This window comes from Heteronotia binoei, chromosome 5, assembly GCF_032191835.1.
Source record: "Heteronotia binoei isolate CCM8104 ecotype False Entrance Well chromosome 5, APGP_CSIRO_Hbin_v1, whole genome shotgun sequence".
Classification (NCBI taxonomy): Eukaryota; Metazoa; Chordata; class Lepidosauria; order Squamata; family Gekkonidae; genus Heteronotia; species Heteronotia binoei.
The window spans coordinates 43,307,350-43,324,505 of NC_083227.1; the positions used below are offsets into that span (position 1 = coordinate 43,307,350).

General features: G+C 46.9%; 1 protein-coding gene across 1 annotated transcript in view; it reads left to right on the forward strand.

Moving 5' to 3' along the window:
- IL17RC (interleukin 17 receptor C) overlaps positions 1 to 17,156 on the forward strand; it is a 46,765-nt gene that overhangs the window by 24,855 nt on the left and 4,754 nt on the right. Inside the window, exons 8-16 of the mRNA XM_060239350.1 lie at positions 562 to 701; positions 2,078 to 2,137; positions 2,469 to 2,523; positions 5,952 to 6,136; positions 6,525 to 6,575; positions 12,721 to 12,766; positions 14,396 to 14,514; positions 14,617 to 14,676; positions 16,701 to 16,758. Of these exons, the coding sequence (XP_060095333.1) occupies positions 562 to 701; positions 2,078 to 2,137; positions 2,469 to 2,523; positions 5,952 to 6,136; positions 6,525 to 6,575; positions 12,721 to 12,766; positions 14,396 to 14,514; positions 14,617 to 14,676; positions 16,701 to 16,758 (774 nt within the window). The remainder of the gene's footprint in view (positions 1 to 561; positions 702 to 2,077; positions 2,138 to 2,468; positions 2,524 to 5,951; positions 6,137 to 6,524; positions 6,576 to 12,720; positions 12,767 to 14,395; positions 14,515 to 14,616; positions 14,677 to 16,700; positions 16,759 to 17,156) is intronic.

Genomic DNA, 17,156 nt, shown 5'->3' on the forward strand with positions numbered 1-17,156 from the left:
CACTGCCAGTCTGAGAAGACAATACTGACTTTGATGGGCCAAAGGTCTGATTCAGTATAAGGCAGCTTCATATGTTCATATGTATGCATCACTTTTTTCAACTTTGCCAGTTGGACTTTTGGCTTGGACTGCCCGTGCAGCACTGCCCCATTTCTGTGCTTGTTTGTGACTTATTTTGAACTTTTGTAATGTGTATCAGTGTTATATTGTGAGTGCAATAAGTGGTGTGATTTTTCTCAAGATTGTTTTGGACGTTTTTATACAGTGGCTTTGCCTTTTTTTTCTTCGCTACTCCTTTGTGTATCTCACTTTTGTTGCCGCAGCCCTTAATGTATAACCTGCCTTGACTGTATAGAAATGTGCTTTTGACTGTTTGGGGGCATATGTGTAAAGTTTGTTAAATTTAAGGGAGCCGCAGAACTCAGTTATCCCTCCCCCCCCCAGCTAAATCATATTGATCTGATCTGAAATGAATATTAAATCTGAGCTGAAGTTTTATGCTGCAGTGTAATTATTAGTGACATCAAATTGTTTGACTGATATGACTGTTTTAAATTGTAGTGCCCCGACTGGAGGTGTTTTCTGGGGCAGAGGAGGCTGTGCTGCAAGTGTGGGACTTCCCTGCACAGCAGCACTTCCATCTGTGGCTGTATCTGAACCAGACAGATGGGCGCAAAGGGATGGATTCTTGTAAGCTGCTGGTGAGTGAAGATCCTGGTCTGTGGGTGATGCTTGAGAAAGGCAGAGTCGGGGAAGGGAGGCAGTTCTGTGGGAATGTGATGCTATACAGTCTGCACATTAAAGCTGGCATTTCCTCCAGGGAAACTGATCTCTGCAAGCTGAAGACCACTCGTATTTCTTGGAGAAATACCAGGCACTACCTGGAGGGTGGTAGTGATGCCTATGCATTGCAGGGCTGGTTCTTGGGTCAAGGGACCTAAGCAACTGTTTGAGGTGTCACAGTCAGGAGGCTGCTGATGCTGGAATAGATGAAGCTGCCTTGTACGGAATCAGACCATTTGTCTGTCGAGGTCAATACTGGCTGCTCTGACTGGTGGCGACTCATCAGGATCTCTGGTCTTTTTAAAAATCATCTGCTGCTCGATCCCTTTAATTGGAGATGCTGGAAATTGAACTTGGAACCTTCTGCATACAATACACAAGAACATACTGACTCTCCCCCTTAAGGCCATTCACTTTCCATGGGTGACCCAAGTATTTTGGAAGAGGGGAAAGATGTTCTCTCTATCCATTTCCTTCATACCTTGCATAATTACATAAACCTCTATCCCATTTCCTCCTACATCTATCTGATCTCCTCCAGGGCTTTTTTAAAGCAGGAACACACAGGAATGCAGTTCCGGCTGGCTTGGTGTCAGGAGGTGTGACCTAATATGCAAATGAATTCCTGCTGGGCTTTTTCTACAGAAAAGCCCTATGTGAAACAATGGTGCCAAAAAAGCCCTGATCTCCTCTATTCTGCTTTTATGGGCTTTATATTGTTTTAATACCCTCAGTGCTACTTATGCCTTTTATGCTTGTGTTTTTATGTTCTTTATGTAGCTCTTATCACTTACTGGTTTTATATTGGGTATGTTCAGGCCTCAGATTCAGTGGAAGCTCCAGGAGCACAGCTCCTGAACCTTTCTGAGAGTTCCTCCTCCTCCTTCTGCGAGTTCCACTTCCTTGTCCATTGAATAGTATGTGCAGCTGCATAACAATCCCTGGATGAGCTCCACCACCTATTTTTCTACAAAATTACCCCTGGGTATGTTTATGTTTGTAGGGAAACCATTTTGGGCAAATTTGTTTGGAGAGTGTGGCATAAGTTTAAATACATAAATAAGCTGTCACATATAGGTTTCCAGTCTCAGAAATATGACCAGGGGTGGGGTGGGGGGTTACAGTGGAATCCTAAGCAGAGTTAACATTCCTAAATAGTTTGAAATCAATGGATTCTGAAGAATGTACCTCTGATTAGGATTGCGTTGTTAATAAGGCAGGAGAAACCTGAATTTGGTCCATTTTCTCCACTAACAATTTGCACTCCTTTTTCCCTTCCTATTCTTGTCTTTAGACTAGACCGGAAAATGTGAGCGTACCTCTCCATGTGGTGTTCCCTTGTCTCTGCCTGCAGGTAAGGATCTAAGATGTCTTATAGCAAAGTCCCTTTCCTTCTCATCCTAATATTATTCTAGCACCTGTGTCCATATCTGCTTCTCTCCTGCAGAATCACAGTACCTATTCAATGGGGGTGGGGTTTTGTAGGTCTTTTCAGTTTAGGGGTTCAAATCTGCACATGGGTTAGTTCTCTGACCCTAATCTTGTGTGTATGGGGCTGACTGAGATGAAGGAGACAGAACACCCATTCCAGTAAGCCCAAAGGCATTCTCATCCTCCACACCCTCCCTCAGTATCATTGGTGATCTCATGGATATAGTTTTTAATTTTGTTATTTTTGTTTATAGATTTGGCCAGAGGCTGAAGATCCACCCCGAATTGACCTGTGTCCTTTTGCAAGAGGTATGACGAATGTATTTCTAATCCTTCCTCATTAATTCTCATCCTGAAGATAGGTTAAAAACACATACCAAATACATATCCAAATTATAGAGCTACAGTGTTCCCTCTAAGCTGAGTTAGTGTGAGCTAGCTCACAGATTTTTAGCCTCCAGCTCACACATTTTTGTCTTAGCTCCGGAAAATTGACCCCAGAGCACAATAATTTATGCTGTAGCTCACAACTTTAATGCCAGTAGCTCACAACTTTAAGACCAGTAGCTCACAAAGTAGAACTTTTGCTCACAAGCCTGTGCAGCTTAGAGAGAACATTGGCTACAACCCACCCACCCCTTGGCTTAACTCAAGGTGAATTATACATAGTGGGTCAGTACAATCAACAAAATCAGACATTTAGTCACCAATGCATTAGATATGCTGTCTCTGATGAAGGGAACTCTGACCCTTAAAAGGTTATACCCTGGAAATCTTTTTGGCCTCTATGGTGCAACCAGTGTTCCCTCTAAGCTGAGTTAGTGTGAGCTAGCTCACAGTTTTTTAGCTACCAGCTCACACATTTTTGTCTTATCTCAGGAAAAATCGTCCCAGTGCAAAGTAATTTATGCAATAGCTCACAACTTTAATGCCAGTGCCTCACAAACTAGAATTTTTGCTCACAAGACACCACAGCTTACAGTATTGCCATGGGAGTATTGGCATGATTCCTGGTTCCTGAGATGCTGTATAGTGTATTATTTACTTTCACTAGTATTTATTTACTTTCACTTTTATTTTGTGGTGTTTTATATCATCTATATGACCTTGGGTCAGTCAGGGTTCTCTCAGAGCTCTCTCAGCCCCAGCTGCCTCACAAGGTGCCTGTTGCAGGGAAAGGAAGGGTTGTAAGTTGCTCTGAGAGTCCTTCTGGTAGTGAAAAGTGGGGTATAACACCAACTCTTATAGAAAATTTATGAAATACTTCAGTATAACCAAGTTTGTATGCTGTCCCAATGCTAATGAGTAACGGGGGGTGGAAGTGCGAGGGTGGACCTCAGGGAGATACTTTGAGGAAATACTGTAAGAGTGTTAATGTTTAAAGCACGTTTGTATTAATAATTATTATTAACTGGGTTTGCCTGTGTCTTTTATAAGCTTTATATCACCAGAACTTGGCATACATTTTATGGCACCCATGGCCTTCCCAACAAAGTGACATTTATGTCAGATTTGGCTAGGCTTCCCAATCCCCAAGTCCAATTCGGGGATCCCCCGGTTTTACAGGCTTCCCCCCACCCCCAGCCAGCTGGCCAGCGGGGGAAGTCCCGCCCCCACAGCCACCATGTAACTCTAGAGCTCCGGCAGGTTAAGAAACCTGCAACCAGGTCCTGTTTTAAAATGTGTGTGTGTGTTTCTGTTGTTTGTGTGCCTTTAAAGTTGAGCAGGAAGCAGGAAACAGGAAGCACATCATGGGGAAGGGTCAGCAGCAGCTTCAGTTTGTTTTGCTTTTGTTTTCAGAGCAAGTAACCAGACCCAGTAAGTGTGTGTGTGTGTGTGTGTGTGTGTGTGTGAGAGAGAGAGAGAGAGAGAGAGAGAGGGAGGGTTGCCAATCACCAGGTAGGGGCAGGGGATTCCCTGGTTTGGAGGCCCTCCCCCCCGCTTTAGAAAGTGGGGGGGAAGGAAATGTCTACTGGGCACTCTGTTATTCCCTATGGAGAACGATTCCCATAGGGAATAATGGGAAATTGATCCACGGGTGTCTGGGGCTCTGCGGGGGGGGGGAGTGTTCTTTGAGGTAGAGGCACCAAATTTGCAGCATAGCATCTGATGCCTTTCCTCAAAACACCCTCCAAGTTTCAAAAGGATTGGACCGGGGGGGCCAATTCTACAAGCCCCCAAAGAAGGTGCCCCTATCCTTCATTATTTCTAATGGAGGGAAGGCATTGAAAAGGTGTGCAGCCCCTTTCAATGTGATGGCTAGAACTCCCTTTGGAGTTCAATTGTACTTGTTCCAACCTTGCTCATGGTTCACCCCCAAAGTCTCCTGGCTCCACCCCCAAAATCCCCAGATATTTCTTGAATTGGACTTGGCAACCCTAGATTTGGCCCTTGTAACAAATGAGTAAGACACCTCAGGCCTAGAACCCTCATGTGCACATCAGACTTTAAGGGTCAGAATACACTATGTGATGTGCTGTCCTTGAAAAATTGTTGTGGCCTGCATCCTGTGGAAAGGATGACTGAAGCATTTATGTTTGAGCACATAATATGCTGAGTGCATTCCTGAGTTGGGTGACCACCATGTATCATTTTGTGATGAAGACTAGGGTGGCCAGTCCCCCCTGGCCACTAACTGGGGATGGCGGTTTAGGATTGCCAGATCCAAGTTGGGAAACTCCTGGAGATTTGGGGGAGGAGCTTGGGGAGGACAGTAGGGTACAATGCCATGCTGTCCACCCCCCAAAGCATCCATTTTCTCCAGGGGAAATGATCTCTTTAGTCTAGATATGGCCTGTCATACCTGGGGACCTCCAGGTCCTACCTGGAAGCTGGCATCCCTAAAAAACTCACTTCCTGTTCAGGGCTGGATTAAACCCTGTGGAGGCCCATAAGCAGTCAAAATCTCAGGGGCCCCCTCGCAAATTACTGCATTTTTCGCACCATAAGACGCACTTCCCCCCCCAAAAAAAGTGGGGGGAAGTGTGTGCGTCTTATGGAGCGAAGGTGCGTACCTTCCTCCAGGGGGGGGCGATCCGCTGCCTCCACCTCTGATCCCGGCACTTCCCCCGCACCTGCCTGCCTGGCTCCAGCTCTGACGCTTACAGCAAGCGCCAGGATTGCTCCCTCCGCCCTCCGATCCCAGCGCTTGCTTTAAGCATCAGCTGAAGCCAGGCAGACAGGCACGGAGGAAGCACCCACCCCCTCCGCAAACCCAGCGCTTCATGAGCGCCGGCTTTGGAAGGGGCGGCGTGCTTCCCCTGCGCCTGTGTGCCTGGCTGGGAGACAAGTGGTGAGATCGCTCCCTGCGAAGTGCTGGGTTTGCGGTGGGGCCGAGGGAGCGATCTCGCCGCTTGTCTCCCAGCCAGGCACCTGCGTCTAATGGTCCGGAGCGTCTAATGGACCAAAAAATACGGTATCTGAGTTGGAACGGCCACTCTGCTGCCTGCAGCCCCCACAGCAGCCTGCAGCCCCCACAGCAGCCTGCAGACACCTTTTCAAAAGCCCCTTTGACAAGAGGCAGAGAGAGTCAAACTTGTTGATGACGCCAGCATCAGCCACACCAGACAAGTTGGGCAAAGAGTGGCTCAGTTGCTGGCTGTGCGTGCAGGCTGGGTGGGCTGCAAGCAGGGGGAAAACTGAGGGGAGAAGCCAGCCTGGGGCCCCTAAAGGCATGGGGGCCCATAGGCCAGTGCCTACTTGGCTTAATTGTTAATCCGGTCCTGCTCCTGTTTCAGATGCAAAAGCTCTTGCCAGAGCCTGGGCAATGAGCCACCTAGAGCTAAGAATCTTTCGTGGAACACTGAGTCTTTCTCTCTCTGCACCTTGTGACCTCCCAGGGGTGGTGGTGCCTTGCTGGAGGATGGACCACCGTGCTTGCTACCCTCTCCACTCCAGGCTGCATCTGACCCTCTCTCCAAATGTGAGTAGAGAGAACAGTGGGAAGGAGAAATGTGGGTGAGGTTGGAAAGGAAGGGCTGGAGACCAATGTTTCCCTAAAAGGGAATGCTAACCTGTAGGTGAAGTAAGATTTGTATTCTATGGAGCTGTGGAAATTTAGAGACCTTTGCTATGTTGTGCTGGAATGGGAGGTGACTCTTTTAAATGGAGCCCTGGATATCTGCCAGCCTTTAAGCGATGTTGAATGGATTTTGAGTGGCAGGAGTTTGGAGGAGGTTGCACCAGGAGCTTCAGGTGGAGCCCACTGGGTCTTGGGGGTGGGTTATGAATAAGTGAGTGGTGCATACAGACCTTTGACTGCAGATGTTGCTGAAGGATCTGATGTAACAAAATCTTTCTGAACTTTGTAGATGCTTCAGGAGTTTCCCGGGCTGAGACCCCACCCCAACCTCTGCGTGCAGGTAGGAGCTGCATCACCGGAAGCATCAGAAACAATTTCTGCACCGTCACTGTCCACTAGCTGCCAGGGATCATTCACAGGGATGGATGGATTCAGGTGGTTTGGCTCCTGAAGCATCAAAATGATTTCTGCTCACAGATCAGGGCCAGAGTTCAGTTTTTAAAATGATACCCCAAGAAAGAGATTAGGGATTATGTCCCCAAGAGTAGCTGGGTTATTGGTCTGTTACTGCAAAAATATGCTGGAATTCTAGGGTGCTTTATTCTAGCACAAGTATTTGTCATTTATTTGGTTTAAATGCTCACAGACCATATACCAACAATAGTATAGGTGGATTTTAAAAATTACAATAAAATAAAATTAAGATGAACATTTACAATTAGAAATTACAGTTCAACAAAACTTTGCCACATCTGTTATACAGTTGTGGCGGAAGCTGTTTAACAAAAGTCTCAGTTTTGTGGAGTCAGAAAAGGTTGAAAATTTCAGCATCCATTTTGCCAAAAATATCCCCCTCTCAGTTTCGTATTTAGGACAATGGAAAATTACATGTATAAAAGAATCAACAGCCTTTTGCGTACAGTCACAAAGACGTTGGTTTACAGGAATGCCTAAAATACAGCCATCCATCTGTGCAGTTGGAAGTGCATTACAGCGAGCTATTATGTAAGTCCTTCTGAGTTTGAGGATGGTCAACACATATAAATATATTGATAGTTCAAATTTCACTGAACCAATTTGGTGTAGTGGTTAATTGCATGGATTCTTATCTGGGAGAACCGGGTTTGATTCCCCACTCATCCACTTGCAGCTACTGGAATGGCCTTGGGTCAGCCATAGCACTTGTAGGAGTTGTCCTTGAAAGGGCAGCTTCTGGGAGAGCTCTCTCAGCCCCATCCACCTCACCTGTTGGGGGTAGGGGGGAAGGTAAAAGGAGATTGTGAGTTGCTCTGAGACTTTGAGATTCAGAGTATAGGGCAGGATATAAATCCAATATCTTCTTCTTCTACTGAGAATTTTATCCCTGAGAAAGTTGGTGAGCATGTCCTATTTATGTCCAGTAAAAGAGTTTTCCAGTTTTGATCAAGACTGGAGCTTTATTCTAGTATAAGTTTTCATAGGCTAGAGGAATTTATTGGGCCTTCATATAACCTCATATATAAATGTCTTCCTTGTGAGGACCTAATATATATGGTGGTGGGCAACCTTTTTTGGCCCAAATGCTGCTTGGGGCATGACAGACATATTCCAGCAGCACTGGCAACATCTCAGGGATTTGCTTGGATTCAGCTGGTAGCTATGCAGTTATTGTGGGCATATGCCATGACTGTTGCCTTCTCCATGCTGTGGACCTAGCAGTTCTGCCAGTATCTTGGTTGCTTGACCAGAGAGCTTGCCCTGGCTGCGAAGCAAAATGCTCTGGTGTGCTGTCAGCATACATGCATGTGGGGGTTGCTGCAGTACAGGCATCTGAGCAAGAAGGTTCTATTCCACATAAACTGATACCAGAATAAATCTAAGTCAATCCTGGAAGTGCAACAAGACTCCTGTTTACTGTTGGAGAATATGGCATCTTCTAGGACACTTGTTCCTTGAACTAATTGCTTCCGGCAGGACTGCCCTGATCATGGAACACCTAACCTGCCTCTCTTAGGGCCTTGTCTAATATCCATCTCTCAATGTTTGCTGTCTCTCCCCCTGAACGGGTCTGCTAACATCCTCAGCCTCAGGCCCCCAGTTAGGGCTGACAGTTTTCAATTTCCAGGTCAGCATGAGGCTTCCTTCACACATTACACTTTTAGATATGCATCTGAAAAAATGATACAGGGTGAATGCCACAATCACATGGTTGCCAACATATATCTGCAAGTACAATCCTTGAGGAACTGAGATAGAGTTGCCAATCCCCAGGTGGGGGCAGGGGATTTCCTGGTTTGGAGGCCCTCTCCCCGCTTCAGGATTGTCAGAAAGCGGGGGGAGGGGAGGGAAATGTCTGCTGGGAATTCTATTCTTCCCTATGGAGATTTATTCCCATAGAAAATCATGGAGAATTGATCTGCGGGTATCTGGGGCTCTGGGGTGTGTGTGTGTTTTGGGGTAGAGGCACCAAATTTTCAATATAGCATCTAGTGCCTCTCCCCAAAATACCCCCCAAGTTTTAAAAGGATTGGACCAGGGGGTCCAATTCTATGAGCCCCAAAAGAAAGTGACCGTCCCTTTAAATGTGATGGCCAGAACTCCCTTTGGAGTTCAATTATGCTTGTCACAGCCTTGATCTTGGCTCCACCCTTAATGTCTCCTGGCTCCACCCCCAAAGTCCCCAGATATTTCTTGAATTGGACTTGGCAACCCTAAACTGAGATGGGCTGCAAATCTCTTCTGAGTGCCTTCTCTGCAGCAAGCTCAGGTTTGCCGCTGCACAGCAAAACAGTAGCCAGTTGAAGCGCTGCTCTATGCACCATCACCCTAAGCATGTTTACTCAGAAGAAAATTCAATGGGGTTTTAGTAATGGTTGTCAGCTTCCAAGCGGGACCTGGAGATCTCCTGGAATTACAGCTGATCTCCAGAGTACAGAGGCTGGTTCTCTGGAAGAAAATGGCTGTTTTGAAAGGTAGCCTGTATGGTATTATACCCCACAGAGGTCCCCCCCCCCAAAAAAAAAACCCTCTCTCCCTTGGCTCCACTACCAAATCCCCAGGAATTTCCCAACCCAGAGTTGCCAAGCCCAATGGAGAGCAGCCTGACAAAGAGCTCTGGAGAACTTAAAAACTTGCACCCTGTTTTGTGTTATTTTAGCTGGTCTTCGCAAAAGGTATGGCATGGACTATTATTTATTTATTTTTTCTTTGGGCCACTTGGAACTTTTGTCAGCCTTATAATAAGTGCCATAAAAAGGTAAAGGTACCAGTCGTTTCCTATTCTGGGGTGACTTTGCTTTCATAATGTTTTCATGGCAGACTTTTTACGGGGTGGTTTGCCATTGCCTTCCCCAGTCATCTGCACTTCCCCCCCAGCAAGCTGGGTACTCATTTTACTGACCTCAGAAGGATGGAAGGCTGAGTCAACCTCGAGCCGGCTACCTGAACCCAGCTGTGAGGGAGCCGGTCAGAGGCTTTACTCAGGAAGGCGACCACTTTAAATTTCTCCCTGGTCACCTTCCCTCAGTAACACTCCCAGAATTCTGTCAGAACTCTTAGTAATTGGCACCAGACGGTTTTAAAGGCAAAAACCACAAAATATTTATTAGGTAAAAAAAGGCAAGGAGGGGGATGAAATAATATTGATTATAACTGTTCAATATTAAAAGGCAAATCGGTTGGCAGAATAAAATAATTACAGAGAGTATAGACTTTTTCAGGCTGAGGTAAAAATATAACAAGACTTTGGCAGAAGATCTTTAAAATAAACAATAAACCAGGCAGGTTTCAGAGTCCCACTGCTAGACTCTACTTCACACAGGTTGTTTCTTCTTGGCACTCAGAATGCTGTTCCCTCAGTTGTTTAAACCCTAGCTTCAGCAGTGCCAAATCATATAAATAAACTTCAGTCACTCCTTCCACACACACACATAGAGAACTCCTGACTGGTGTCAGTATTCTCCCTCACAGACCCTTTCGCACTAACTATCTTCCTGGACTTGCACCCCTCAATACTAGCCCCACAGCTAGTCCTCTGGTCTGAGTCTTGGGTACCTCTGCTGACCCCCAGAATCCAGTTCTCCCCTCAGTGTGTATTTGTGTGATCTTGTTTGTACTTGAAGATTGCCTGATGCACTGGCAAAATCTCCCTCAGAGAGTTTCAAACCGTCTGAAAACGCCCTCTTCCAGACAGAGTCCACTCAGCTCTGTCTCCCACAAGGAGCTCAGCCACTCTGGCCGCTCTCAGCCCCTCGTCCAGTTGGTTTCACAACTGCCTGGCCTAAGCCCACTGTCTTCACTTCAGACTGGTATACTGAAGACTTCACTCGAAGACCCCCTCACTAAGTCTAAAAATCCTGAGGTGATTTTCTGCTGAGCAAACCTCCAAAGGATACTTTTCCGTTGCTTGGGCAACGTTCCAGCCAATCGCTGCAAGCCTGTTTCTCAGCTACTCAGGCTAAGGGCCTGAGTCCATCACACCAGCCTCCACCATAAGCTTCATTTAAATCAACAGAAAGGCAGGGGATTCCTGTTATCAGTGGAAGGAGGTGGAAAGGTCAGATGTTCTTGGCTTTTGTCAGTAGACAGAAGAGAAGGGCAGGTTGAGCTGGTCAGCACAGCAGTTTTGTGTTCCAGACATACAAAGGCCGGTTGCCAGCTATGTGCTGTTAAAGAAGCACAGATAAAAGTCCATTTCCCAGCCATTTCCCTGAAAGCAGTATCTCTGGTTACGATAATCGCTTCTTTTGTAACAGTGGCTTTCAGCAGCCAAGCCTAATATTCCTGTTGAATGGGTGCTGTGAGGTAAAACATCTTCCTTGCACACTTGCTACAAACGAAGGCTCCTGTCCTGTGATCCATTATCTGTTGCAGGCTAGATCCAAGTGATGTGGATTTGACATCTTTTACTTCTTTGTGATTTACGTGGGACACATTTTGAAATTTCTAGCAAAGTTATATCTTTCTGTCCGCCGGATAATGTATAAATAGTGTCCTTGGGGATTATTTTACCTTTGCGCCTTCCCAACCGGGTATTTAGGCAGCACTCCTGCCACATTTCCTGATTTTGTGGTTTAAAAGGGCTGATTCACCTGAGTCTTTTGAGACGCTTCTTTCAACCTATGTAGCTGCTTGTTTGCTTGTGCGATATCAAGGTAATAGAAATCTGTTGCCATGAGCACAAATTACAGACTTGAGGAGGTGCTATGAGATGGGTGAGAAGAGTCTGGCATTATTGCTTCTTATCTGTTGACAAAAGAAAGGGAAACATATGGTAAAACAGAATTAGAAAGATTGCCGATAACTGCTATTGTAAACTGTCTCTGTATTTTTCTTGATAATATCCAATGGGTCTTGTGGTGGTGGAAGATGACCTCAAGTCACAGCTGACTTATAGTGACCCCATAGAGGTTTCAAGGCAAGAGACGTTATAATGGTGGTTTGTGGTTTGCCATTGTCATTAAATAACTGAAGGAGGTGGTGGTGGCTACAAGCATAGCCAGCTTCAAGAGGAGATTGGATAAACATATGGAGCAGAGGTCCATCAGTGGCTATTAGCCACAGCATATTGATGGAACTCTCTGTCTGGGGCAGTGATGCTCTGTACTCTTGGTGCTTGGGGGGGCAATGGTGGGAGGGCTTCTAGTGTCCTGGCCCCACCGATGGACCTCCTGATGGCGCCTGGGTTTTTTGGACACTGCGTGACACAGAGTGTTGGACTGGATGGACCATTGGTCTGATCCAACATGGTTTCTCTTATGTTCATATGTTCTTATTTAGTTGCCTCCACATCATGGCCCTGGTCTTCCTTGGAGGTCTCCCATCCAAATGCCAGCCAGGTCCAACCCTGCTTAGCTTCCAAGATCTGACAAGGTTATGCTTCTTGCCTGTAGTGGACAAATAAAATGGGAGTCCAGTGGCACCTTTAAAATTATCAGAATTTTTTGTTTTTGTGAGACAAGAGTTTACTGCATCAGGTACTTGAAGTATTAATTCATTAGACAGAGACAGGGTCCCAACAGTGCCAGGGTTCCAGGATGCCCACTGACACCTTTTCAGGAGCCTGCCAAGTGCTTTTGGAAAATGGGATGGGCTAGGTGGGTGTTTGCCCTAAGACATTTGATTGGCTGTTCAACATCCTGTTGAAAAGGCATCCTGTTGAAAAGGAGTGGGGAAATCAAACGTGGTTCTCCCAGATAAGAGTCTGCACACTTAATGGCTACACCAAACTGGCTCTCCCAGAAGTAAAAGAAAAGGCATAGTCGTTCAGCCCAATGAGCGCTTATGAGTCCCATTGATTTTTTTGGGGGGGGAGGGGGGAGTTACTGGCACATTTTAATCTCTCCCAGATTGCTCAGCATTCTGTCCCAGCAATGATTAGCCAGATGGCTCTGGAAGCCAGCCACAAAGGCTGTTTGTCCTTCTGCTGTAAACAGGAACCCAGTTATGCTGTAGCTCACCTACCTGCCCCCCCCATCCCACTGACACACACTTCCTCTTTGTTCCAGGTAATGAGTAATGGAAGCATCTACCACCAGAGTTGTCTGCAGGAGGGTAAGTGCCAGGAACCAAGGCAGTGGGCGGGGTATGCCAGCCAAACTCTGCTGGATGTGGTTGGCTGGTAGGCAGGGCCGGCCTGACGCCCTGGGGCACCCTAGGCAGACTTGCTGCCTGGCGCCTCTCCCAAAGCGCCCCCCCCCACAGCTCCCTTCCCTTCAGCTCTGTGCCCCCTCCCCTCCATGCCCCTTCCCTCCCTCCCCTACATATCAATGCCGGAACTGGCTCTAACGCTGCATTCCGGCATTCCACCCGCCTCCCCCGCTCCCTGCCTGCTCCCCCTGCGCAGCGTCCAGCCCCCCTGCCCACCCCCTGGTGCTCTGCTGGCCTGCCTGACGTGGCTAAAAGAGGCAGCGCCCCGCTCGCTCTCTCCCTTGCCGCTGCTCATTGCCAGCTAAAAGTAAGTTTTGCCAGCTTCGCAGCTTACGCCTGCGCGGGACGGAGCACTGGGGGGGGGGCGGCAGCGGCCTAGAGGGGGCTAGTGGCGGTCACGGTGGTGGGGAGGGGGGAGGGAGGAAGCTAAGCACTTGCCTGGGGCACTGGAGGGAGAGCGAGAGCCCAATTTGCCACCCCCCACCTCTCAGTGCCCTAGACAACTGCCTAGTTTGCCTAGTGGGAGGGCGGGCCCTGCTGGTAGGGCATACAACCACTGGTGCGGTGACTGATTCCCCAACATAGAGTTGTCAACCTTCAGGCAATACTGTAACAAAGGGGAAAAATGCATATAAGTAACAACTGTTAATACAAGTCTTGGCCTGTTACTCTATATTTTGAAACAAACAATATCAATATTATTAACAAAAAAACACTAGATGCCAGAATTTAACAGCAGTTGGCAAAATTACAATAGAAGGTTGATGTTACAACAGCAGCAGTAGTGGATTGCCTAGATAACTATCCATTTCAGGCTGCAGTACACTAGGTAAAGCCTTGAATCCAATGACTGAATACCCAGTTTTCAAATACCCAGACATTTTGAATCTGACAAAGGGTAACTTCTAATGGAAGACTGTTTTTCTCTGAGGCTCCAACTGAAACTATTTATACAGCAATTGTAAAAGCTGGAGAGTGTCTAGGCATAAATTTGAAGGAAATACTGGGTATTCAATCATTGAATTCAAGGCTATACCTAGTGTACTGCAGCCTGAAGAATGATGGTTAAAACTTTTGGGGGGCTTGCATTTTTTTTAAAAAAATATTTTGTCAGCTGCAGTGTGTGTTTTATATGAAAAAGTGGGGCACTGTAACTTGAGTACATGTAAGAATCTTCTAGTATGTTTAGAATCTGTATTGTTTATGTGACAGGGAGCCATGCCTGGGCTCAACTGGTCTCCAGGTTACAGAGATCAGTTTCCCTGGAGAAAATGGCTGCTTTGGAGGGTGGACTCCATGGCACTGTACCCTGCTGAGGTTCCCCCTCCTCAAACCCTGCCTTCTCCAGGCTCCAACCCCCCCCCCCCCCATCTCCGGGAATTTCACAACTTAGAGTTGGTAACCTGAAGTTGCACTATTTTGCTTCTGTTTTGCTGGGTTTGGGAGCTGCTCCTCACCTAAGTCTGAGAGCTGGCCTAGCTGAAGCGGAATTCCACAGGCAATCCCACTTTCCTGCATTTTTCTTTTTCCTAGATTTCCCAGGAAGCCAGCAGCAGCTTCTGCTCTGGGAAACTGTTGGCCCCCAAGGCAATTTGTCCCTCCATGTCTTGGAACGGGGCTCCTGGGTTCCCACTGCTCAAGCCTTCAGCACAGTAAGACTTCCTCCCAGCCCTCCTTTCCTTGGGCCCTGGCTCATGTGGGGAATGCACCTGTGAGCTGCACGGGACTCATTGTTTTTCTTCTCCTTTCCACAGAGAAATTGGAACTTGAGGGAGGCCCTGCAGAATGACATGAAGTCAGGAGAGTGTGTGCAGGTGAGAGCCGAAGAGGGAGGGTCTGAGGAGTTGGGCTCTGCTTCAGGAAGGAACTGTGAAAGTGTGTCATGACTGAGGAGAGACACTCATTTATTGTGGCTGAGGGCTGACAGCATCCAGGTTGCACCTTGAGATCCCTTGGAAATTACAACTGATTGGTGGGTAATAGAGATCAGTTCCCCTGAGAAGATGGCTGCTTTGGAGGGTGAACTACATGCCGTGGTCCATACTTATCACCCTCCTCCTCTCCAACCCTAAGCTTTCCCATGCTCCACTCCAAAAATCTCCAGGAATTTCCAAATCCAGAACTGGCAACCCTAGCCCAGGGGCTGTGGTGGAGAGATGTTTTGAAATAGGGTTGCCAGTCTTCAGGTGGTTGGCTGAAGATCTGCTATCACAACGAATCTCCAGGTGTTGAAACCAGTTCCTCTGGAGAAAATGGCTGTTTTGGAAGATGGACTCTATGGCATTGTACCCCACTGAAATCCCTTCGTTTCATTTTAAACTTGGTTCACAACTGGGGAACGCCACCCCAGTGTCTGAAACGACTGGTGCTTGCACAGGGGACCTTTCCTTTCCTTGGGAGCTTAGGTTGGCAAACATAGATCTCTACCCTTCGTTTTACTTTCACAATAACCCTGTGATGTAGCAGTAGAAAAGAACCAGAGTCCAGTCACACATTAAAGGCTAACAAAATCTGTGGCAGAGTCACTGCTCACTTCTTCTGTGTGCTTGCACATGAAACCTTGAATAAAATGTTGTTGGTCTTAAAAGGTGCCACTGGACTCGAACTTTGTTCTGCTACCTCATAGGGTTGTTGTGAGGATAAAATGGAAGAGAGGAGAACAGTCTAAGCCACTCTGTGTCTTCACGGGGGGAAAATGGGATATACATGAAATAAAGTTGTTCATGCTGAGGTATTCCATCGAAAAAATTATCTGGGAATTTGAATGGTTTCTTGGAACTTCTTACAAATGTCCAGTGGGTGGCGCAAGTACATCACAAACCTATCATAAAGGCTGAGGGCCATTTATGAGGGACACAGCTAGAGAAGATGGGGCAGAGGCCATAAAATATCGCCCATCACCGGATTTTATCTGATTGTGCCCTCACATTTCTCCAGGGTCTGACTATCAGCCTCGCCTCCTGACTGATTTACTTGGTCTTTCAATCCAGGCATCTAAGGAGCTTCTGACAACCCATGTGGGAACTGTTGCTGATCACGGAAACCTTATTTTCTCCAAACAATTTGGAAGTATTTCAGGCAGCTAAGAGTGGGTTAACTACAGGTGGGCTGGAGATGGGGCCAAAGTGCCTTGTTATCTCCTTGCTCAAAGCTACCATGGTGGCTGAAGGGACCAGAAGAACAGGCTTTGAAACTGAGGTTTCAGTTCTCTTTCACCCAGCCTCTCTTGCTGCTTGCCTGCCTTAAGCGGCTAGAAGACATAGCTCCAAATGGTAGCTCCACTTTTACTGAGAAAAACCACCACAGTTTCATATCCTCTCTCAGGCCTTTTTTTTGAGCAGGAATGTACAGGAACACAGTTGTGGCTGGCTTGGCATCAGATGGTGTGGCCTGATATGCAAATGAGGTCCTGCTGGGCTTTTTCTACAAAAAAGCCCTGTGTGAAACAAAGGTGATGTCAGGGGGTGTGGCCTAAAATGCAAATGAGTCCCTGCTGGGCTTTTTCTACAAAAAAAGCCCCGTTCTCTCTGACGAACTCTTGCTAAAAGCTCTCTGCTGCGAACTCAGTCTGCAGCCTTCAGCAAGCCATTATCTTTTGGTTTCATCACAGCTGCAATACTGGAGTCATTCCTGGGCATGGGTTGTTGTGGTAAAGGATTAGGGAGCTAATGAATGTAAAACACTTCAAACACCCTATACAAACACTAAGCGTCATTACTGTAATTTTGGGTTAACTACAGGATGGCCTGTTGCCAGGTTGAAATCCCTTTTAGTGGTGCAATCTGTGATCCAAGTGAGAGTGTCTCACAAATCTGCACTTGTTTATTGTCCTTTACAGGTATGGGGTTCAGAGGACGGTGAAACGGATGTGCTTTGGGCCTGCTCCCTGGAGAAATGTGAGTGCCCTTGCATCCCAAGGCAGAGACCAGGGAAACTGAGTCTGTGCAGAAGGGACTCTCGAACTTCATCAAGGATACCCTGAGGGAATAGAGGCTGCAAGATAGGAGTGCCTGTGTAGATTTAGAAACTCAGTCCCAGTTAGGAAGGGAGAGGCATCAGCCACAGTCCACAATGCCTGGCTAGAAAGTTGCTGAATTGATTCTTGATCCTAGCAGAATCCCAATGGAGGGCAGTTCTTCAGACTACATGATTGTTTGATTGACTGATCACCTTTCTCACTGAGACTCAGGGCAGATGACACAGTGTGAGTCAATGCAATCAACAGGAACAGAAATCTAAGAAGCAACGTAACAGGACTAGGATTTCAGGTGTCTGAAACGAAGCATAAATGTCA